Source organism: Semicossyphus pulcher, unplaced genomic scaffold (genome assembly GCF_022749685.1).
Source record: "Semicossyphus pulcher isolate SPU_LCO1_2020_fin unplaced genomic scaffold, fSemPul1.0.p SCAF_11, whole genome shotgun sequence".
NCBI classification, from domain to species: domain Eukaryota; kingdom Metazoa; phylum Chordata; class Actinopteri; order Labriformes; family Labridae; genus Semicossyphus; species Semicossyphus pulcher.
Genome location: NW_027211615.1, coordinates 30,163,539 through 30,188,898, shown reverse-complemented (window position 1 = coordinate 30,188,898; position 25,360 = coordinate 30,163,539). Strand labels below are relative to the sequence as shown.

The window sequence follows — 25,360 nt, the reverse complement described above, 5'->3', positions numbered from 1 at the left end:
CTGTTTTATTTCATTACATAATTAAACAAATGCTTTTTGCTTTTTGCTCGTCTGCTATTTTTTTATTTTTTCAAGTGGCTAAAACTTTGATATAAAGACAGCAACAGAGTACTGACCTGCTTTATTAAAAGCGTAGCTTCTGGGGATCTCAGGGCTAATGGGCACAAGGAGCCACAATGAGACACTACTGTTAGGAAACCAGTTAAAACCGGTTCAAAGTGATTCGGTCATTACCAGGTGGACAGAGGCTGTTATTATTTTTACAGGTTTTTGTGCATCGGATTATTTTTTTTAATCGTCATTTAGTTTTAGGAACTGTTAGTTGTTGAAATAACTCTTTTTCTTTTCTTTTTTTTAATTAGTGTTCTTTTTATGTACACAAATAACAAAATAGGCTATGTATTTAAGTAAATTTAAATTTTAAACTGTACTTTTGGGGAATTTTACAATGTAGGTAACATATTTTCAAATCCTGCATGGAGCTTTGTGTCCACTCTGCAAATGTAAATAAAGCAGACTTTTGGTTAAACCTGTAATCTCTATTATTATTATCACTGTGGTTATAAAAAAAACATTTAGAAATGATTACTGATGCCTCGATATGACCTAAGCAAACATGACCATCAGGAAAAAGATTGACTGATTCTCTAGTAATTTTTAATGTCAGTCATTGCTGACCTGTCAGTCATCCTTTTGTCAATCACAAGGTACCCAAGTCATAAATCCTCCCCTGTTTTATTGTCTCTGTGACTCTCTATGGGACCATAATTTATTAAATGAACATCATGCTGTGTTGAAGAAGACTTGAAACGAGAGATTGAGATCATAAACTCATTAGGAACATGTTTACTGAGGGAATAAATCAGGAGAGAAGGAGGAGCATTTTCTCTTTTTTTTTGAGACAGGCCTCAAGACACTTCGGTCTTGGTCTTGGGTTCAGTTCAGGCGGGTGAATTCACTTATGGTTTACTGATAAAACTGCCGTTAATGAAAAACTTCCTGCAGCCTACTAGATTTTCAGTGTGTGTTTATGGTCCCCGGAAACAATCGCAGAGTGAGACCTCCTGCCGCTCCTCCTCTGTGTGACTCCGCCCTGCTCGCTGCAGTTTCCTCAGGTGGTGTCAGCAGCAGGAGGGCGAAGGAATGTGACGGGACTGTCCGTGTTCTTCAGGCCTCTTCTCTGCGGAACAAATCATGGAATTAAAACCCCCAAACTCACTCGGAGTCGAATAAAATCGGATTCAACACTTCAGCTATGAGGAGCAGAGAGTACCGCACCCAGGAGAGGATCTTTGGTGGCTGTTTGTGACTCTGTGGATTACTTTGAGTCCGCCCAGGTGTGGCTGCTGTACTTACCTGAGGCTGCGGGTTTGACTGCATAGCGCTCAAGCTTTCATAACTTAGGACTGTTCGTGTGTGATCGATCACGATGCCGGAGCTCATCACTGTGACCGAGTTCATTTCAGAGACTAATGAGGACTACAAGGCTCCAACCACCTCCAGCTTCACCACTCGGATGTCCCACTGCAGGAACACGGTGGCAGCTCTGGAGGAGGTAGGAACACGCGCACGCACACGCACACGCACCCCCCCCCCCCCCCCCCCCACCCCCCCCCACACACACACACACACACACACAAAGACAAGTGAAATAGACGGGTATAAATGTAACTTAGCTGCTTTTCTGTTAATAATTTGGTTACACTTCCTCCCATTTACCATCATGAGCCAAAAAATCAGCAATATCATAAATAATGAACACGTTATTATTTGTACTTAAACCTATGTTGCTTTGCCACCACTTCCTGTGATGAAAACCAGAAATTATGTGATATATTAGAGTGTTAAAGGCTTTTATTGTAGCAGATTGTCTTCGTTCGGACATAGAACTAGTGTTTCACCGTGTTTCTTTGAGTGATCGATGTGTTTCAGGGTCTCTGCCCTCAAACTTCTTCACACCTCCTGCAGTTAAAGTGGACATATTTGTCAGTTTTTCGCTGAAAAGAGGAACAGAGAGAAACACTTCCTCCTGGTTGAAACAGCAGTTGAGCTGAGTCTTTTGCAGCTCTTTATTTTGTAAGAGTTTTGAGCCGCTTCTTGGTTTTGCAACAGCGCGATGATGGTGCAGGTTTGTTAACAGGGCTGATAGGAGGAACCGGTAGTCAGAGGTCAAAGGTCGCCTGCTGAAGAGATGCAGGGAGAGGTTTTAATCACATCTACATGGATTTGGTCACTGTTCCTTACATGACAACTAATGTAATCTGAGTAATAACACTGCTCCAGCTGTGAGTCCTCCTGCTTGTTCTTTAGATAGACGGATCAGAATCCTCAGGGGCGTTACAGTCGCTCTGACACAGAGAGAAGCATGAAGAAATATAGGACATATAAATACATGTAAGAAATATGTCAAGTATGTACAGTATATATACATATACATATGCATTAGGGCTGGGCGATATGGCCAAAATCCTATGACAAATAAAAAGTACTGAGGTTCCGTTTTCACTGAGGCTGAGCCTGAGTCCTTCTCTGCACATTAATGTTCATAAACAGCGCCTCCCTCTACGGTCCTCTCCTCGTTCACTCCCACGTGCGAGGATCAGAGCGTAAAGCGTTCTCAAAAGGACCTAAAAATTGCCGTAAAGCAGTTCAGCAGTTTTGTGACGTCACGATAGAGATGATATAGATACGATAGACATTTTCATATTGCCCAGCCCTAATATACACACACACACACACACATATATATACATATATATATATATATATACATATACATGTTGACAACAATGACACACTTTGGGGCTGCACGGCGCTGCAGTGGTTAGCGCTGTTGCCTCACAGCTAGAAGGTCACTGGTTCAAACCCCGCCTTTCTGTGCGGAGTCCCTCCTCCCACAGTCCAAAGACATGCCCGGGTGTGAGTGTGAGTGTGAGTGTGGGTGTGAAAGGTTGTCTGTCTCTGTGTGTCAGCGTGTTATATATGTGTTATATATATATATATATATATATATATATATATATATGTATATATAAATCTTTATACATGTGTTTCATACCCCTCTATGTCTACATGTATCTCTCTGTATCTTTAACAGTAATAATCAGTGTGATTGTTATTACACATTATATTTCTGAACTGTTGATTGAGTAGATTTTAGACTTCGATCAAACGCAGGTTGGGACAGTGTTGAGATACTTCCTCCTCCTGATGCATGCTGGGACGATCCCGCCCACCAAACCCAGGGCGATGACAGAGCCTCACCCGTCTTATCGAGTCTCAACAAGACCCGTCTCACCCCGTCAGAAGCCTTTTAAAGCGTCTCTAATGGATCCTTTCTTCTACCTGATCCACGCTGCTCCACCTCCTCTGATCGTCTCTCCTCTCTTCCTTCTCTCTCTCTCTCTCTCTCCTTCCTCTGTTCAGTTTGAAAGCTCCTCCGCCGTGTCCCAACGTGTCTGAAGTCTTTTTCAGCAGCAGCATGGTCGTTTTACACATCACTTCAATTACTGTGAACTGATCCAGTGTCTGTGCTCCTACGGTTTTAAGAAGATAAAGAAAGACAGAGGGTGATGGAGACAAACAGAGAGACAGACAGACAGGGAGAGAGACAGGGAGAGAGACAGGCAGAGAGAGAGACAGGGAGAGAGACAGAGAGAGAGACAGGCAGAGAGAGAGACAGGGAGACATGAACAGGATGACAGGGAGACATACGCACAGCAACAATAACAGATGACAGACTCATAGTCGTAACAGGAAACTTTTAGATTAAGGAAGTAAATGGTGAACTTTCAAAGTAAAACTGAAAATTGTAAAAATAAAACTGAAGTCGTAGTTTCTCAGAGTTCAAGGTGACGTCTTTAAATGATTCCTAGATGTAGTTAAACTCTTGGACATACTCGTATCAAACTTCTGTATGAACGATGTATTTCTATATTTCAGTAAATAATAGTGTTTATTTAAAAAGGTCAAACCCACACACACAAAAATAAAACCCTCAGAGTGACAGAGTGCTTGAAGGAGAACCATTTGTAGAGCAGCCACAGCCACAACCACACACCTACACGCGCTCAGAGAGGTTTGCAAACCCGGACACGTCTCCTCTTCTCAGAGTTCTAACACACATCTGAACACACACTTAGAAACTTTAGCATGCTTTATTTAAGCTCTTGATTTAGCTAAGCTGCTGTTTTGAGCTCAGGTAATAAATTATAGACGCATGGTTGGTTTGGAGACTGAAATATGTGCTCTAGATTTGTCCTTTAAAGTTTACTTCACTTGGTGTTTTGAGCCCGGTAACGTTAATCATTCCACATTAAGGCTCTAACTTTAACATTAGCTAACACTGGCTAACACTGGCCAACACGGCTAGCTAATGCAACAGACCAAAGACATTTTAAAGACTCTCATCAGTGTTAATGTTTCTTACATCAGGGTTCTTCTTTGGTGCGAGGAGCTGAATCCTTTTTCACCTGCTTGCTTCCTTATTGTCGTCTTTTTCGGCTCTTTCAGACGCCCACGTTTTTGCCCTTAACCTCCCTTCAGTCTGACACTGCTGATGTTAGACATATCTACAGAGTAAATGTGGCTTTCACTTCCTAAAGATCCTAAGATCCTAATCTCTGATATCCATCCAGAGCAACATCCTTCAATCTACGTAGAAATCAGAGCAAAAGGACGCCTCAGAAGTCGCCTGAGCACAGAAGCCCTAAGCCGACATGCATCCATACATTTTATTAGCTCCGTTTCCCGCGGTAACGAGTCACTTCGGCTTGTTCCGTACCTGAGAATTGTCTTGTTTTTAGCTTTTCTTCAGTATCAGCGTGATCCAGTGATAGTTGTTCCATGGGTACACTGCTAACAGGAGATGCTAACAGCTAATTCAGCACACTGTTAATGGAAAATAAAAGGCTAGCTCACAGCTCCACGTTAAGGATTACTCTGCAGATCATTTGCTGTTTGTTTGGTCTTTTTTGGGCGCAGATACTCTTCTACACATTAAAGTACAACTTCCTCTGACCTTTGACCTCTCGTCAGCTGAGTTTGTTGTTGTTTTCTGGTACAGCTGTGAAGCCATTGGATGATCCTTATTAATGCCTTTTTAGTTATTAATCTAGAAATAATAATTGCACACAAGCAAAAACAGGATGAAACAAACGAGCAGCAAAAAGGATTTGACTTAAAGAAAACAGCAAACGTGATTTTCTTTTTCTTTCATAATGTTCGAAACATGTTTGAATTGCAGCTGCTTCCATGACTTCCTCTGTCCTCTTTGTTTGTTTCCCAAACAGAAACGGCTCACAGAACCAGATAATCTTTATGCACTTGTAAATGAATCATTAATTATGATCAAAATCATTGATTGACTGTCTGAGGGTCGTGAAACTCCGTCATCACGTTGGTACCAGTGTGATAGTGATTTCTGTTTGTATTTAGGTCGCAAATGAGGACGAAGAACCCGCTGCAGGTTTATGCAGAACGTAAAGAACGTGTGAAGTGTTATTTAATTAGTAAACTCAAGTAGCTGCAGACAGACACACAGGTGTAAAGTTCTAAACGCTGCAGTGATTTCAAACAGATTCAGACGATGGAAACAGGTTCTGTTGGTAGTTTTTCGGACACATCTTCAGCTCCACTCGTTTGTCTTTGAGTCAAACAGTAACCGAGCTGCTGGACGGTCTGCATGTTTCACACACTGAATCACTGAGCTGTGACTCAGCGGCTGCAGTGCTGACGGTGCAGACACAGAGGAACATGAGTATCAGCAGTCCAGTGTTCCTGTTTCTGCACTGATAATGAGACTCTGAACAATAATGAGCCGAAAGAGAATAAGGAGCTTTGAAACATCTGTGACAGCCTCCCAACTCTTTCATTTATGCTTCATGTTTAAAATAGTTCTAAACTATTAGAAATTAGCTTCAATACATGTGCTGTAAACGTTCCTGTGGCTGCGTTTAAGTTGCCTCTGATGTTTATTATGTCATTCATTCTGCGATCCAATCATAGCAAGAGTCACACAGAAGCTACCCGGCTCTTTCCTCCCAGCGTTAGCGTCTACAGCCGCTGCATATTGACGTGTTTCATTATGCATGGCCGCGGTTGTTGAGTGTTGACAGTAGTTGTGTATTTGCTGCTGTGGGAGTTTAGTTCAGGCCGTTGATGATCTGTTTCTGGCGGCGGGTGTTTTGCATCAGCAGGGACGTTTAGCTCTGTCATGATAAAAATGGACATCTCAGCTAACGTAGCATGTGTATGCTAACTGCTAAAAATGGTGTGATAACAAAGGTTCTCATGACTCAGCACTGAAACGACTCAAACATTTAAGGCTACTCTCCACCGATTCAACATGTGCTGTTCTTGTGGGCGGGGCCAGACATAAGCCACGCCCACACAGCCTTGAGAAATGGTCTAAGAAGCAAAAAAGGCTTTAAATAAGGTTTCCTTTTAGTTATGAACACTCACATTCATTCATCTTTCTGTGATGAGACTCTGAAGTTTGATATCAGATCTGCATTTGTACTTGTTTAAGCCAGATATCCAGAGAAAATCACCAGCTGTTCTCAAAGTGTCACACTTATTTTCAGCCCTCCAGGAGATTTAAAGTGTGCATGTCTCTTTAAAAGACTTTCAGGAGGCGCTGAAGGGTTAAAGGTTCCAGGGATCTTCCAGGTGTCATGAAGGTGTTTGATTTCCTTTCAATAAGAATGTATAACTTTAGTTGATTATGTTTCTTCTCTGATTATTGATGGATAAATACCTTCAACTCCTCAATAATACACACCAGCATCAACACACACCTCTGATCCGTTCAGTCCAGAGTCGTGCTGATTGGCTGACAGACAGTTCAGTTCCATTTGCATGAAATCTCCTGATCAGAGCCGGTTCAGCTGCAGACTCATTTACATGCAGCCACACGATTGGACCTGGATATGATTTCACTGACAGAGGACAGGGACGTGTTTGCATTCACACGTGAAGTTTGTCTGAAACTCAAACTGCTTCCTGCTCCGTGCGGGCGGCTCAAACTTTGTTTTATGAACGACAAAGTGTGAAGAGTCAAAGGAACACAAGTCGTTTCTTTACCATCCAGATGGACACTGAGATCTGTCTGTCTGTCGCAGTCGTACATGAGCATGAAGGTGTTTCATTAAATTCATGTTCTGGGGTTTGCTGTTTTGACTTTTTAGACTCACAAGTGATGTTTTTGCACATTTTACCATCTTTATTTTAAAGTTGTGTCGAGTTGTTTTTAGTTTTGTCTTTAAGTGTTGAAATCTCGTCTTCTAGATTGTTTTATTTAGTCTCTGCAGGCCTTTGACTTCTGGGTGTTTCCTTGTAAAACTTCAGTTTAGTGCTTTTTAATTTTATGTTTCATCTCATCATTTCCTTAGACAATAACGTGTCCATGTCCTCGTTTAAAAACAACTTAAAACTGAGAAAAACGTCACAAACTCTGTTTATGATCCGTCCTTTGGCTTTCTCATCTGGGACTTAAAACTGGACTTGACAGAATGTCTTTGAATGCATCACCAAGGAACCACAGATACACACAGTTTATTGTGTGAAGCCTGCAGTCACACCTTCATCAAAGCATGAATGTTTTTATTCATTGTTTCATCTCTGCACCTCCCCACGCCCGCTGCCGGTCCTCAGGTCGCTCCGTCCTCACCGTGTTTGTCCTCCTCAGGTTCTCGACGTGGACAGATCCGTTCTCTACAAGATCAAGAAGTCTGTGAAGGCCATCAACACGTCCGGTCTGGGTGAGAAACACAGTGTCACCTCAGTCTGTCCAAAATACCTGAACATGTCACTTCCTGTCTGCTCTACCACAATAAGACAACATCTGATGTCTTCTTCTGGAAACTTGAGTTTCCCACCTTTTCATCGTTTCATCATTAGTGAGCGATTCACTGCTTCCTGTCTTCAGAGTAGATCTACCAAAACGTAAAGATGTGTTAACTTTATCTTTTTGGTTATTACAAATAGAAATAAGAAAAAGAACATTATTCATATTTTTAAAACTGAAGGGTGAGTCAGCTGATCGAAAAGTCCTGCAAACATCCTGGAGGACGACGTGTTGGACCCGGCTGGTGGTGCGTTCAGCTCCTCAGAGACTGCGTGGTGGGTTTGTGTTCAGACAGGTGGAGTCTCACCTCCAAACATTCCTGTCATTCTGCTCTCCTGTCCCAGCATGCCGAGGGAGAGACTCCCGCCACAACCTAACCGTCTGTACCCACTCCGATAAAGAGACTAGAAGATACCAAACACTGTCATGTTTCAGTGACCTGCACACTCAGCACAGCTGCTCTGTCCGGAGTTTAAGACCTTCTATTTATTTCACATGTATGAAAGGAGAATGTGGAGCTGTGTGATGAGCGTCTGTGTTTCTGTGGCCCAACGCTTCTCTGCTCAGGTTCACGCTCAGCTTTAACACAGTGGTGTTACACAGACACAGACACAGGTACAGACACAGACACAGGTACAGACACAGACACAGACACAGACACAGGGAGAGACACAGACACAGGGAGAGACACAGACTCAGACACAGGTACAGACACAGACACAGACACAGACACAGACACAGACACAGACACAGACACGGGGAGAGACACAGACACAGACACAGACACAGACACAGGTACAGACACAGGGAGAGACACAGACACAGACACAGACACAGGGAGAGACACAGGGAGAGACACAGGGAGAGACACAGACACAGACACAGACAAAGGGAGAGACACAGGGAGAGACACAGACACAGACACAGACACAGACACAGACACAGGTACAGGTAGAGACACAGGGAGAGACACAGACACAGACACAGGTACAGGTAGAGACACAGACACAGACACAGACATAGACACAGACACAGGGAGAGACACAGACACAGACACAGACACAGGTACAGACACAGGGAGAGACACAGACACAGACACAGACACAGGGAGAGACACAGGGAGAGACACAGACACAGACAAAGGGAGAGACACAGGGAGAGACACAGACACAGACACAGACAAAGGGAGAGACACAGGGAGAGACACAGACACAGACACAGACACAGACACAGGTACAGGTAGAGACACAGGGAGAGACACAGACACAGACACAGACACAGACACAGACACAGACACAGGTACAGGTAGAGACACAGGGAGAGACACAGACATAGGTACAGACACAGTCACAGGTAGAGACTCAGACAAAGGGAGAGATACAGACACAGGTAGAGCCACAGACACAGACACAGGTAGAGATACAGGTACTGACACAGACACAGGTACAGACACAGACACAGGTAGAGATACAGACACAGACAAAGGGAGAGACACAGACACAGGTAGAGACACAGACACAGACACAGGTAAAGACACAGGTACAGACACAGGTACAGACACAGGTAGAGATACAGGTACAGACACAGACACAGACACAGACACAGACACAGGTAAAGACACAGGTAGAGACACAGGTAGAGATACAGGTACAGACACAGACACAGACACAGGTAAAGACACAGACACAGACACAGGTAGAGATACAGGTACAGACACAGACACAGACACAGGTAAAGACACAGGTAGAGACACAGGTAGAGATACAGGTACAGACACAGACACAGGTACAGACACAGGTAAAGACACAGGTAGAGACACAGGTAGAGATACAGGTACAGACACAGACACAGGTAAAGACACAGGTACAGACACAGGTAGAGATACAGGTACAGACACAGACACAGGTAGAGATACAGGTACAGACACAGACACAGACACAGACACAGGTAAAGACACAGGTAGAGACACAGGTAGAGATACAGGTACAGACACAGACACAGACACAGACACAGACACAGACACAGGTAAAGACACAGACACAGACACAGGTAGAGATACAGGTACAGACACAGACACAGACACAGACACAGACACAGACAAAGACACAGGTAGAGACACAGGTAGAGATACAGGTACAGACACAGACACAGGTGAAGGTGATCATGGTGGAGCAGAGTTTTTTAGGTTCAAACTGTATTTTGAATATCTGTTCTGCATTGTAGAGACAATATAAAGGAGGACATATTAAAACATCTGCTGACATATTCGGTCTTTAATCTGAGACTAAATGCGGCTGCTCTTAAAGCTGCTGTGAGGAACTTTCTGTTTGTGGTATCACACACATGAACAACGTCAAACACCATCAGTCATGGTGGAGCAGAGTGAACTGTGATCATGTTTTAGTTGTTGAGATTATTATGAGACGTTACAATACTTTAATCTGAAATACAGTTACACTGTCCTTCATGTGAGCAGGGCTGAACGATGGAGCCCAAGTTCATCGTTATCGTGATAATAACGTTCGTTAGACACGTCGCAGAAGACGACATTTTCACAATGAATTATAAAAAACATGCACACGCAGCATGTATACACACCTGCACACAGGGAGTGGGCATGACACGCAGCAAAGGGCCGAGGGCGGGAGTCGAGCCCGGCGCGGCCGCATTGAGGACTGTGGCCTCGGTATGAGGTCACTGATTGAACCGCTCAGCTAAACCACGCCCGCTAATATGCTAATTTCAATAGTAATCAAATGTTATATTGTCATCGCAATACTGAACAATGTCATCGCACATCGCTGATTTTCCTCATGTGCAGGCCTTATTGTGATGTCATTTGTTGGAATCTTCAAATGCTTCACATCCCTAAAATCATGAGCTCCTTTCAACATGCACCTCAAAGTGCTTCACAACGAAGCAGACAGAAAACAACAACAGACACTGACAGCAAAAGGTCCGATTTTTAGAGACCAAAGATTAACAACAAGAAAAGTAATAAAATCACTTAAACACGTTTAATATTTAGTCGACAGTGTGATGGAAAGTGTTTCCTGTGTGTCTCAGCTCATGTGGAAAATGAGGAGCAGTACATCCAGTCCATGGAGAAGTTCGGAGACTGTGCCAGCAGGGAGAACGCCGACGTCGGCGCGGCTTTCCGCAAGTTCGCCGTTTTCACCAAAGAGCTGACGGCGCTCTTCAAAAACCTGGTGAGGGGCGGAGTTCACACTTTAGTTAGATATGTAACTTCGCCTTCAGAGGAGTTTAATGTGAGGACATTTGAGGATTGTGATGTAACACGACTTCCTGTTTGCAGTTGCAGAACATGAACAACATCATCACGTTCCCTCTGGACAGCCTGCTGAAGGGAGACCTGAAGGGAGTCAAAGGGGTTTGTGTGCAGTTTCCTCCTTCAGTCTGAAACCTTCCGACAGTCACAAAGTCTTCAATGGTTTATTGAACTTTTTATTCATCCGCTGAGGATTTTCTACGTCAGTCGTTTGGTCTTTAGCATGTCAGAGGTAAAGAGAAACACGGTGTCCCTGAGAGCTCAAGAAAACACAGACAACTGGACCAGAAGAAGAAGCACCGCTGGTCAGAAAACACTGAAAGATAAAACACACTCGAATAAACTTTTCCTTTTGAAAACAAACATTTTGTTCATGTTTCCACATTCAGAAATGTTTAGAGTTAATATGCTTTTTTGTATTTTTTATTTATGACATTTATTTAAAACTTGTATTATTATAATGGTTTATTGACCTTCCTTTCTTTTAGCTCAGCTTTCACAGATTCTCAGGACATACAGTATGTTAGAATACTCTGCAGAGTTTAAACTGTTTATAGAATAAGCTCATGTATGTCTTTTTATTCTGACTTCCTTCTTCAGATCTGAACCTGTAAGTTAGTAACCAGCTAACCAGCTAAAGGCTAACGCTCGATTTAAATCAGGATTTATGTTCCCTGGAAAAAAAACGTTTTTTTCTCTACATTTAAAAAGGTTTCTGCATTTGGTTTTATTTTTCACTTTGCAGAGTTTGTTTCTAAATGTTTCTAATTTCTCTTTATTTTCATCTTATTTGTCTCTTTGTTTTTGTCTTTCTTAAAGCTCTGTGCACTGAGCGCTCAGGGCCACCGTAGTAAAACCCACAGTGATAACACGTGTGGTCGGGAGACAGAGAAACAAACACTCACAAAAGGACGCATCATTTTCTACTTCAGTCGGAGCAGAAGTCAGTTTAACAGCTTGGACTTTGAGATCAAACACGAAGTGATGCATTGTGGGTCCTAAAGTTGATGATGCCTCGGTGTATAAAAATATCTTGAGTCAGTGTTTTAGATTGTTGTCGTGCTGCTCTCGTTCGGAGCTGAAATAGATGAATTAGATACATTTGAATAGAAATATTAAACGCTAACATTAACATAATGATCATTAAAGTTTGAAGGACCCACACTGAGGTTTGGATTAAAGTTCCCTCCTGTGTTCTTACCAGGGAAATTAAGCTCCATGATAACGTGTTTCATGTCTCGACATATTTCCTGAATGAATCAGGGGTCAAGGTCCTCTCTGACTGTGTTTGCTGCTATGAATGAATGCTGCGATCTGATTGGTCGGAGTTCTCTTTAATCATGTGACGTCTCTTCCTCCTCCAGGATCTGAAGAAGCCGTTCGACAAGGCCTGGAAGGATTATGAGACCAAGCTGTAAGAAACTAAAACACTCCTGAATCAGAAGCTCCTCGATACCGTTTTTAAAACTGTTTGTATGGTTTCATGGAGCTCTTGATTTGACCTTTGACCACTGCAGAGCGAAGATCGAGAAGGAGAAGCGAGAGCACGCCAAGCAGCACGGGATGATCCGCACCGAGTTCAGCGGCGGAGAGATCGCTGAAGAGATGGAGAAGGAGAGACGTCTCTTCCAGCTGCAGATGTGTGAGGTGAAGTCTCACAGGGTCAGGGGTCAGAGGTCACATGATCCTATTCTGCCAAATTTATTCTGTTAAAGGCTAATTCAACTATTTTTAAACCTCTCAAGAGAAAGAGCTTTTCTATATCTTTCTCTGTTTTTTCACCACAAACAGACGTCACATCGCTCTCTTCAAAGCCACCAGACTCCATTCACAAAAACATCATTTCACCTCTCAGAACAGAGAGATGTTGAGAGTTGCTGGCCAAGATTTGAGTTAGAAATATATTGTGTTGGGTCCTAACTAACCGTTAAACCCACAAGTCACACAATGACACAACCTAGCTCACCGACTGAGGCAGCAGCAGAGCAGCAGCTCCTGTGTCCTGTGAGCTAAAATCAGTGTTTTGGTGAATGGAGTCTGGTGTGTTTGCAGAGAGCGATGTAACGTCTGTTTCCCTATCTCCGTATGTCTGCTGCATCAGGTTTCAGACACTGGGCCCATCTCAGGATCTCTACATGAAAAATATATACATATTGAAATTGTAACATAATAACGTGGAACAAAATAAAAACGAACATTATTGTGAAAGAAGCAGGATGAGGTCGTAGGCAGAATTGTCTTAAAACTTATATCGATTTTTTTCACAATTTAATACTTATGTGATAAGGTTTGTCGTATCATAATTATCATTAAATCATGATTTATTTATTCATTATTTTCCCGTGTGGTTTCCTCGTGCAGTATCTGATGAAAGTGAACGAGATCAAAGTGAAGAAAGGCGCCGACTTCCTCCAGAACCTCATCAAGTATTACCACGCTCAGTGCAAGTACGTGAAGAAACACGTTCACGGCTCAGATTAAATCAAATCAAATCACATTTGTTATTTATCTGTTTTTCTGTCTTGTGTGTTCAGTTTTTTCCAGGACGGTCTGAAGGCTGTGGAGAGTCTGAAGCCCACCGTAGAGAAGCTGGCTACAGACCTGACGGCGGTGAGACGGGATATTTAGTGAAAGCATGAAGCAAGAACACTCTGAGTTTTAGAGCTTAAATTATGAACCTGTTACTAACTTAGAGCTTCACAGACTGAATGTCCATTTTTCTATAAAATAAGAATAGTTTTGGAATTGCAGAAGTTGTTGGTCTGCTGCTGCTTGATCTGTTGCTTTGTTCCTGTTGTTGTGCAACTTTTGGGTTTCACGTTGTTCAGAGCACAAACAAACAAACAGATTCAGAAGTGTCTCAAAATGTGTACTTATTATAGTCATAAACGTACCAAGTTACATTCCACCTCTGAAAAACACATCCAAATGCTTTAGTCAGGGGTCATCGGTGATTTTAATAAAAGGTGTCTGTTGGGCGTCTCTTCAGATTAAACAGACTCAGGATGGAGAGAGGAAACAGCTGATTCAGCTCCGAGACGTCCTGAAGGCCTCGCTGCAGTCGGAGCAGAAAGATGTGAGTGTTAGCTGCTTTTATTAGTTTTAATTGTTGAAATAAAAAAGAAACACACAGGGGAGACGGAGAACAGGACTAGCATATATGGAGGTTGATGTTCTGCGTGTGCCGGTGCTCCACAGGACTCTCAGACCAAACAGAACTCAGGTTACAGCCTCCACCAGCTGCAGGGAAACAAGGCTCACGGCACCGAACGCTCCGGAGTCCTCTACAAGAAAAGTGAGGGGTGAGTGAACTCAGTGTCCCAGAATTCCACAGGAAAATAACTTCCTGTAGAGCAGCCATTCCCAAACCTAAGATAAGATAAGATAGAACGTAATAAATCCTGAAGGAAATTATAGCGAGACAGCTCCAAAAATACAGACAACTTAGAGAAATGCAAAAGAACACTCAGATATCAGTGAAAATATAAAATCTGAAGAGTACGCGTTGGCTTGAATCCATTCAGCCTTTTAGGACCTTTGGCTTCTTATTTTCTGTTCCAAGACGTATGAAGGTGACTCCAGAGTCACATGATGCTAACTGTCTTTACAGGGCTAAAGGTTCAAGGTTGTTAGCATTCTGTTACTAATCAACAAATTAGCTTTTAGCCATGTAGCCCCTTTGGTGAAATGAGTCGGTATGTTGGTCCATCATTTAAGTGATCCTGTTTCTTTCCTTTTCAATCAAACAAAAAATAGAATCCAACTGAACTCTCGTTAGAATGAGTTAGCGTAAAATAGCATGCTAACATGTTAACATTTGAAGTAACATTAGCATGTAGACGTAAAAGGTTTTCTGATTGATTTTGTGATGAGATCAAAATGGTACTAAAGTATGTTTTAAAGCATGTGTCAAACATTGATTTAAAACTTCCATGTTTGGATTTGCTGTCACATATTACAGTGAACGAATGGTCTTTGGGTTGGAAGCTAACACGACACAATACAAACAGCCTTTATTTGCTGTTTGCCTTCATCATCTGTTCCCAGACATATGACAAATGTTTACACAGAGCATCACAGGATGCTAACTAGCTAATTAAGGCTACTGGTAATTTCTTGATTGTTAGCCTCGTTACTGATCAACGAATTAGCTTTAACACCGTGTAGGTGCTGTGAGTCAGCTGGTGTAGTTGTCCAACACTTTGTCCTCATTAAAGTGACTTTGTCTTTTTATCTGACTTATCAAATGTTCCAACTGTTAAATAAAAGGTTTGATTTATATTCAGAATGACTCAGCATGTCACATAGCATGCTAACATCTGAAGTACTATTAGCATGTAGGGCTAATATGCTTTGTTGTCTTCCTGTATGCTTTAAGATGCATGGTTAAATGTGTTTACTGTCAGTAACTTGTGTCTCTGCTCAGACTGAGGAAAGTGTGGCAGAAGAGGAAGTGCTCGGTGAGGAACGGTTTCCTGACCATCTGCCACGGCACGGTAAGACACCACATCCTCTGCTCCTATTGGCCCTCCTGCATGAGAAGCTCCACCCCCTCTGCTTGCATGTCCTCAGCCAATGAAAAGTCTCCTTCTGGGTTTTATTTTCAACTTATATTTCGGGGAAGAAAAACAAGATCTCATTTTAGTTTTTTATTTCGCTTCTTATTTTTTTCCTTCTTTTTGTTCCTTCTTTCTTTTATTTTGAAGTTTTTACATGAAGAGTCAAACGGCCAATCAGGACAGAGCAAGCAGCAGAGGAAGAGAAAAAGGAGGAGAAGAAAGAGCATAAGGAAAAGGATGACAGAGAGAAGGGTGGGAGCAGGACGAGTCTGCATCAGATCTGAGATGCTGGGGGGAGGGGGGGTGTTCACTAATGCAACTTAATTATTTCAACCTTTTATCTCTGCTTCAGCTCTCACGAACACAACGCTCAGTGGTTTTTAAACACTTTAACATTCAGTGTAAAGAGTCCACATGGACATGATTACTGTTCCTTCATCGATATGATGTCAAAACTAAGAGACTTAGTGGAAAGAGGACGAATCCCGATGATTTCACTGACACCATCACCTTCTTTCCTGTTCCCTCCATCTGACCTGAATGTACACACACAGTTTCATAGAAATCAGACCTGTAGATATTTTACTGTCAGATCCAGTTATTGTTCCACAGAGGAGGAACCCCGTTTGTTGTTTCAGTCAGCTGATATAACTTTACGTCTTTATGTACATTTAAAGGTTTTGTGATGAAAGAAGGCATTTTAACACAAAACCTTCAGGAACGTGTAAAATAAGTCTACAGACACGCTAGTGGTGCTTTGAGCTAAAGCTACAATGCTAACATTCTCACAATTACAATCGTACGTTTCTGATGAACAACCAGAATATTTACCATCTCAGTTGAGCGTGGTAGCATGCTAACATTAGCTTACTAGCATTACAGGAGCCATTAGCTACAAGAGTACAAGTGAATCATTTTAATATTTCAGGATTAGAGAGTTTCATATTTTCAGTAACAGGAACAAACATTTTCACAAAAACAAATCAAGCTTTAAAATCATGATGTATATTATTTTACTTTTACACAAGCACAACAATAGCATGGCTGTTCACACTGTGCACAGTGCTTTAAGCTAATTGCTAAAGTTGGCATGCTAACATGCGCACAGTGACAATGCTACAATGCTAGCATGCTGATGTAAAGCAGGTACAACGTTCACTATATTCACCATTTTGGTTTAGCTTCTTTCGTTTGAAAATGAGTGCAGAAGCAGAGAACTGACAGCAGTGATTTAGTCTCGAGATTAAAAGCTAATTATTTCACTTTTCTCACCATCTCATCACTTTTAGCATGCTAACGTTAGCTAATTAGCAGTTTACACAAATGTGAGGTGAGCAAGCAGTGAAGGTCATCAGTTCAAGTTATTTGGCCATGAAGCAAACATTCAACACATTAAAGTTTGAGTTAATGTTATAATAATAACCTTTATTATGAGATATTTAACTTTAACCTGCAGATTCTACGAGATAAAAAATCAGAGGATCGTTGCATGAATAAGAATTCATCCTCTAATAACCATGAATGTGTTGTATTGAACTGTTTCATGGTTTTATGTTTTGTCTGTTAAACATTCTGAGATAAATAATCATGTGTGAAACACAGAATGTTTAATCATTTTATATTGAACACGTTTGATCTCCACGTTTGTCAGACGTCCTCTTCCTGCTCTTGTCTCACCCTCTGCCCTGCTTCCTGTCTCTCAGGCAAACAGACCTCCGGCCAAACTCAACCTGCTCACCTGCCAGGTGAAGAGGAACCCAGACGAGAAGAAGAGCTTCGACCTGTTCTCACGTGAGCTGCAAACACCTGCTCGCCTGTTACAAACATGAACACATGGAGCCTGATTGGTGAGAAGAACGTAATGTCTCATTTCCTGTCTGTTTCCCTCAGACGACAGAACGTATCACTTCCAGGCTGAGGATGAAGCCGAGTGTCAGATGTAAGTCGTTTATAGTCAGCCCACCTGCTCCTGACCTTTGACCTGCGTTTGAACACCTGATCTGACGTGATGTTGTCATGTTTGTGCAGCTGGGTGTCGGTGCTGCAGAACAGTAGAGAGGAGGCGCTGAACACAGCGTTTAAAGGCGACCAGAACGACGGAGAGAACAACATCGTGCAGGAGCTGACCAAAGCCATCGTAGGAGAGGTGAAGAGGATGAGCGGCAACAACGGCTGCTGCGACTGTGGGGCTCCCGGTCAGTGCTTATGCTTCTGTTACTGCTTTCAATACAATTACTACTTCTGCTACTAATCCTCCTGCTGCGAGCGTGGAGCTTCAGGTCAGTCCCACTGATACTGCTGGAGGACCCCGCCGTGTACCTGAGCTGGAGTAACTCGTGCATGCCTCCACTGGTTGTGCTGCCGGTCTGACAAGTTTCTGCAGGATTAAAGCGCTGCAGAGTTTCAGTGTTCAGCTGCAGGACGTCAACAGGTCCTGCGTTTCAGCTGAGCTGTCAGTCAGCAGCTGACTCTGTTGGTTTTGTTGTTGCTGAATGAGACATCGAATCTCTTGTTCACCTTCTGTGTCTGGATCAGACCTGAAGAAAGGCAGGAACGTCAAGTCAGGAGATCCGCAATGAGTCATTCTTAGTCTGGTTTAGAGCAGCTGATGATATTTATTATCAGAACCATCACTCCTTAACAAGTCACTCAACTTATTGTAACAGAGCAGCAGTGCTGTAGAGGCTTTGCCTAGCGGTGCTTTGAGGTTGATGCTAACGTTTAGCAGGTATAAGTTTCACCATGTCACCGTCTTAGCTGAACTCAGCACCATGGAGCTGGAGCAGATGGGATGTCCTGAGTCGTAAATCAAAGGCACACATGAAAGGTCGACCTGCTCACCAAAGTTAACATGGTTCACCCTCTTGGGATCATGAATGTCTGAACACAGTTTGATGGCAATCGATGGAGCAGAAGTTGAGATATTTCACAAAGATGGTGAACAGACCGACGTTCAGCTGCAAGCAGGGTTTCTATATGTGGGAGAAGAAGTCTGATTTTCAGTATCAGTGGAGAAGTTTTTAAAAGTTCTTCAGACAAATCGGTTTCATCACGAGTGAACAGATATACCAACATATTTACACGACACCTCCACCCTCTCCTCCCGTCAGGTCCCACCTGGCTGTCCACCAACCTCGGGGTGCTGATCTGCATCGAGTGCTCGGGGATTCACAGGGAGATGGGCGTCCACTACTCCAGGATCCAGAGTCTGGACCTGGACGTCCTGGGAACCTCAGAGCTGCTGGTGAGTCCACTTCACTGTCCAAGAAGAGTAACGGAAATCAGAACATCTAGGCTTGTTTTCTGTCTGTGCGCTCTTAGATTAAGTGTTAAAGTACGCTGCAAGTATCATCGTGTAACAGCTGACCTGGCATGTTGTGTTTTAGTTGGCAAAGAATGTAGGAAATGCCAGCTTCAACGAGATCATTGAGGCCGACCTGTCAGCGCAGAACGTCACTAAACCTGATGCGACCAGTGACATGTGAGTGAAGCACCATAAAACAGCTGTTCCATAGAAGGTTTGAAGTCTAAATAGTTTTCTTGCTGCGCTCTGCGTGTTTCCAGGCAGATGAGGAAGGACTACATCACAGCCAAGTACACAGAGAAGCGTTACGCCCAGCGGCTGTGCCCCGACGCTGCGTCCAGGCTGCAGACTCTGTACGAGGCCGTCAGGAACAGAGACATCCTGTCTCTGATCCAGGTCTACGCTGAGGGGGTGGACCTGATGGAGGCCAGCTCGCAGCCCAACGAACATGTACGTCTGCACTGATTCTTTTCTGTAACGCCTTTTAAAAAAGAGCCGTCATCCTGTTTTAAATGATCTACAATTAAAACCTTAATAAGTAGAGCATCTTTACAACTTTAGGTTAAATGAATTAAAATGTAGGTTTTGCTAATTTTAGGATTATGAAGCATTTGATGATTCTCCATGACTTAATAATACAATTAAAGAAACACCTTTGCACTCATAAAGAGCTGAGCATTTCATTTAGTTCATACTACATCAATAAATCACTTCACGATAAGCAAACAAACCAAAGTAGGCTCTTCTGGAGTTCAAAGGGTTGATGCCTTAACGGGCAGAAACTGATGATGAATGTTTTTACTCGGTCCATCTGAGCGAGCCGTGTTACAGAAGTTCTGTGCATGTTTGTTCTGTCAGGAACCCGGAGAGACGGTGCTCCACCTGGCGGTCCGAATGGGCGACAGAAACTCCCTCCACATAGTGGACTTCCTCGCCCAGAACAGGTGACCGCTGCACTCTGAGCGGCTCATCACAACCTGAGCTGCAACTACAACTGTTTGTGTTCATTTTATTAGATGGAAAGTTGTTGTCAAGTTAAAGGGAAATCTGTTCTTCCTGAGAGAGCCGCCTTTAAAACAATACAACATGTAACAGTGGTTGTTTCATTTCTCCTCATCAGCCGTCAACATGTGAAGCAGGCTGATGATGCTGATTAGTTCTGTGACGGTGTCATAAGTCTGGACACAAAGCAGCTGGCACCAGGCCGAACTCGTTAGGCCGTCCTGATAAGGGTGGTTGAGTGATGGTCCTCACATGTACAGTTAAACTAGTATGTGTGTGTGTGTTTCAGTGGTAACCTGGACAAGCAGACAGCCAAAGGAAGCACCGCGCTGCATTACTGCTGTCTGACGGACAACAGCGAGTGTCTCAAGCTGCTGCTGAGAGGGAAAGCGTCGGTGTCCATCAGTAAGAACAAACACACAGAAGTACCTAATCACACGGCCCACAGGCGGCCTCGGAGATCCAGAGCCTCCACTGCTGTGAAAGAGAAAGCTCAGACTTTACATCCTCCATGTTATCACATTGTTTATGGGTTTATGGGTTCTGCACAAGTTGAAGACTTGTAGTAGTTAAACTACGAGAAGCAGAAAAGTCTGCAGCGAGTTTCATCGTCACACAATGATGGGAGAATTTTAGCCGTCCTGCAAACATTGAACATGCTGTCTTTGTAAAGCGGCGGATGTGAGAGAAAGTGTTATCCTAACTGAAACAATAGTAAGTCTCTGAGTCCTCTCGAGTGCTGAAACAATGACTTCTTGTCTCCTCAGCTAACGAAGCAGGAGAGACGGCGCTCGACATCGCCAAACGTCTTCGACACACTCAGTGTGAAGAGCTGGTACGACGTCTTCAATATGTTTGATTGATCTCAAATTAAAGCCTTGATTGGCCGAGCTCTCGCTCGTCTGTTGTGTTGTCATGTTTTGTTTCTGTCAGATCCTGTATTTCCCTCATCAGTGAAACATTGATCAGTGATTATGGATTATTGGCTCAGATTTAGTTTATATGTTTAAACAGTGTTTTACAAATCCTGATGGATTCATTGATCGAGGTGTGGTTTTGAATGTTTCAGTTGACTCAGGCTCAGACAGGGAAGTTTAACGTCCATGTGCACGTGGAGTACGAGTGGCGTCTCCAGAACGAGGACCTGGACGAGAGCGAGGACGAGATGGAGGACAAGGTGAGCTGCTTTCCTGTTGAACACTTTGAAGACATGAAGCAGCAGCACGTGTAACCGCTTGTTCCCCGCAGCCGATCCCGAACCGGCGTGACGAGCGTCCGGTCAGCTGCTTCGTGCCGGGCAGCGGCCCCGTGCAGCCCAACATGGCAGCGCTGGCCCGGGACGCCGCCTTCCTGGCGAGGGACAAACAGAGGCCTCAGGTCCCCAGCATGATGATCAGCAACGAGACCTACGGCACCATGATGGACCTGAACCTGCCGCCGCTCGGACCGACTCCCCCGCTGCCCCCCAGAGCGCCCAACAGAGGTGGGCAGGGATTAGGGATGACTCAGATGGGGGGGGGGGGGGACGGGACATGTTGGAGGTTTAACTTTGGTTCTGTTTTATTTTCATGTCTTGACTTCATGCTGTTTTATGACTTCAGGATGCTACATGAACTCTACAATTGATTTCATCCTCACTGCAGCCACAGCCGATCAGTGCATGAGCTTACCTCCTCCTTTATCCCTGCAGGGTCAGGACAGAGTAAACCTGCTCCCATAGAAACTGTAGGAAGACAGCGGTCGTCCTCCGACCCCTCCAACCCTCAAACCCCCGAGAGGAACCCCTTCATGTACGGTGCGTGTCACTTCCTGTCAGCTTCTCACAAAATAAAAGCATCAGTGTTTGGATGGAATCTTTTCCTGGTTAGTGAAATCAGATTCTGTTCTCTCCCAGTGCTCCCAGCAGCTCCTCCTCCTCCAGTAAGCAAGAGGTCCAGCATGATGGAGACCAAGACCCTGTCAGCCAGGAACACCCCCCTCCCTCCTCTCCCTCCCCCACCAGCAGCAGGGCTCCCCCCAGCGCCCACCATCCCACCACCACCCCACTTTAAAGCTCCACCGTTTCCCCCACCAGTCCCGAGTCACCAGACCAGCAGACCGTCTGGACCCAAGTCCCCCAAATCACCCTCTGGGTACGTACTGATCTGTGGCAGACCTCATTAGACCAGGGGTCACCTGCCCTGCTCCTGCAGAGCTGCCTTCCTGCATGTTTGAGGATCCTCCGTACTCTAACACACCTGATTCGAATGATCGATAACGAGCAGATCACTGGAATCAGGTGTGTTAGAGTACGGAGGAACCTCCAACATCTCCCGGGGCAGGGCTGGAGACCCCTGTATTGGACCGTACTGGACCGTAACTCAGAACTTCATGAATCCCAAAGGAAACTCTTGGCTGTGTTGGTTTTGACCCGACTGTACTGGTCTGTATCGGCCTTCTGGAGTGGTCCATACTGGACTTTAGCTGGCTGCACTGGGCTAAAGTGGACTCTAGGGGACCTTATTGGGCTGTACTGGACTGTTGCAAGCCGTACTGGGCATACTGGGTTGTACTGGTTTTTACTAGCTCTACTGGGCAGTGAGCTGTATTGGACCGTAGTGGGCTACACAGGACTGGACTGGACTGGGGTCTCCTGGGCTGTTTGGAGCTGGACTAGACTTCAGTTAGCTGCACTGGACTGTAGTGGACTGTAACCTTAGTAGACCCTACTGGTCTGAACTGGTCTGAACTGGTTTGTCGTGAATAAACATCACATTTAAATTCAGTTTCGTGTGATTTCAGATCAGGGAAGACTCCTCCACAGAGGCCTCCTGTCAGGACCGCGTCTGTGGACAAACGAGGTAACAAATACTTACTGACCAATCAGACATCCCCGAGCCCCGTTAGTAGATCATGAGGGGAGAAGGGTTGTTGTTTTTTACCTGACAGATATTGAAAAAGTCCGACCTGCCACCAGAGAGAACATGTGTAACGTTTGATTCTCGGACTCTGAGGACTGTGGTGTCTTGTCTTCTTGTTTCTCTCTGCAGGGTTAATGTCCAAATCACCACAGAGTCCTTCTCCTCCAACACCCAAACCCAGAAGCATGTTCTCTGTAAGTAACACAACGCAGAGGTCAGAGGTCAACACTGAGAGAAACAAAGTCAGCAGGATTTAGGACGGTGTTGTATGAGAACGAGGAAACGCCTGATCTTATAATCTGCATGTCGATACAGTGAAGCTCAGACTCGTTTAGTTAATATTCAAACTTTTATTACAAATCTCAACCACAAAATATGACACATCAAATGTAAAGATGGACAGTTGGTGTTTGGGGAGCTGATCCCTGCTCACATGAGTCCTGCATTGGTTACATGCAAAATGTTTTATACAAATATTTACAAATGCATTAAAGTAACGGGGGACACAGAATGTGACTATAAATGTATGGTACTGTTCAGGGGAATCACAGAAAGAGACCTTTCTTTGTCAGGTCAGGTAAGGATCCTTTTAACCAGAAACACATCGCTCTAATCAAAGACACCAGACTCCACTGACAGAAGCTGTCATTCTTCCCTGCAGAACGCAGGAGATGCAGGTCTACAGCTGCCGTGATCAGTTAGTTTTGTGTTATTGTGTGTGACTGATGTTTTTAATGGTTAGTTCAGATCCAACACAATATTTTTGTGACATACAGTAGCTCAAAGGAACTTACTAAGTGAGGAGGCGGTTAGCCAGCAATCCTTTTTCTGCAAGCTTAAATCAGTGTTTTTCTGAATGGAGTCTGGTGTGTGTGCAGAGAGCGATGTAACGTCTGTCTGTGGTTAAAACAATCATCTTCCTCTGTAACAAAAAGGTCTATCTCTGTAGGGATCCTTTCTGTCATGTTGTCACACACTCAGAATAACAATCTGAGCCTGTCAGTGGAAACAACAAGAACTGTTAGTGGACGACCTTTGACCCATCAAGGATTATGTTGCAGACATTACAGCCTGTTTCACTGCTGCAGGATGAACACATCTACTGGAGACACTTAAAGGTTTTTGTCATTTGGACTCAAAGTTTCTGATAATAGTTGTTTGTTTGTTTGTTTGTTTGTTTGTTTGTGTGCAGAAGCAGAAGCCGCAGAGGGTGAAAGCCATCTACAACTGTTCAGCTGATAATCCAGACGAGCTGACGTTCACTGAGGGGGAGGTGATCGTGGTGGAGGGGGAGGAGGACCACGAGTGGTGGGTGAGTGACAGCTACGTCTCCCAAACAGGAAACACATCATCACCTCCAGGTGATGACAAAAACATTAATATCGATCACGTCAGAGTCTGTTCTGAGCTGTCGTCTGTGCTGCGTTTCAGGTCGGTCACGTTGAAGGAGAGCCGACCAGGCGAGGAGCGTTTCCTGTGACCTTCGTTCACTTCATCTCAGAGTGACGGCTTCGCACCCTTCACTTCCTGTTCTCCACCTCAGCCTGAGCAGAAGCATTAAGGACAAAGACTTTAAGTGACCCTCTGAAGACCTGAACCGGACTGAAACAAACGCTGAAGCTGCTTTTTGTTCCTCCTGAAAGCTTCATGCAAACTTTTCCTCTCTGATGTTTTATATACAAATCTTTTTTATGGTAACTGTGCCTTGTTCAGACTCACAGAACTTTACTATGACGTTTTTAAAGACCCCAAATATGTAATTTTTTGAGAGGGATTTGTTAGATACGTTCCAGCAGACACATGACACAATAACATTTGTATATTTCTCCCTGTGAGGAGCTTTGAAAAACGTGTTTTCGTCTCACTGTGAGGCTTTTGTGTCCTTTTTGAAAGATTTAGCTTCTCAGATCCAATGAAAGGAAACCTAAACGCTCCAGCACACAAGCATGTTTTAGATAGAAAGAAAGAAATGGTAATCCCAGTTTGCTGTGGAAGAGCTGGACTGGTCTCCACAGAGTCGTGACCTCAGCCTCGTCCAACAGCATCCAGACCTGATCGCCAGCATCACGGCTGGACCTCACTGATGCTCTGGTGTCTGAAGTCTCTGCAGCAGGTTCGATATAAGGAGGACAGACTGAAGCAGCAGTAATGTTACACTGTTACACACGGAGCTGTCCACACACTCATGGTGTATGATAGTGTTCTCAGTGCTGCTGGAATCAAACCTGTGACGTTACAACGCAGAGAAAAAACACTCCGACTCTGATCCGTTTTCTGTTTTTAAAATGTTTTTATGACAAAAACAAACAGAAATGATTTTTATTTTTAGATGTTGGCTGAAGGGAAACTTTGTATGGAGGTTTAAATATGAACGCCCACTCTGAATTTAGTGTACTCTGATTCAGTGATAACGTACACGTGTCATTAAAAACATCTGAAATTACAACAGGAAATGTGTGG

The 25,360-nt window shown here is 43.9% G+C and overlaps 1 protein-coding gene across 1 annotated transcript; it reads left to right on the top strand.

Annotated features, from left to right (window-relative positions):
- The first annotated feature begins 1,133 nt into the window (after positions 1 to 1,133).
- On the top strand, positions 1,134 to 25,339 carry asap2b (ArfGAP with SH3 domain, ankyrin repeat and PH domain 2b). Its single transcript, XM_069657423.1, has 28 exons — positions 1,134 to 1,555; positions 7,688 to 7,760; positions 10,913 to 11,055; positions 11,163 to 11,237; positions 12,500 to 12,549; positions 12,653 to 12,782; positions 13,497 to 13,582; positions 13,670 to 13,745; positions 14,125 to 14,211; positions 14,334 to 14,437; positions 15,562 to 15,631; positions 17,398 to 17,485; positions 17,585 to 17,633; positions 17,723 to 17,889; positions 18,805 to 18,938; positions 19,081 to 19,175; positions 19,259 to 19,448; positions 19,857 to 19,942; positions 20,290 to 20,405; positions 20,768 to 20,835; positions 21,070 to 21,177; positions 21,249 to 21,483; positions 21,691 to 21,795; positions 21,895 to 22,132; positions 22,782 to 22,840; positions 23,030 to 23,094; positions 24,093 to 24,212; positions 24,332 to 25,339. The coding sequence occupies exons 1-28, from the start codon at positions 1,430 to 1,432 to the stop codon at positions 24,404 to 24,406; spliced, it is 3,018 nt and encodes a 1,005-aa protein (XP_069513524.1). The 5' UTR covers positions 1,134 to 1,429; the 3' UTR covers positions 24,407 to 25,339.
- The last annotated feature ends 21 nt before the right edge of the window (positions 25,340 to 25,360 follow it).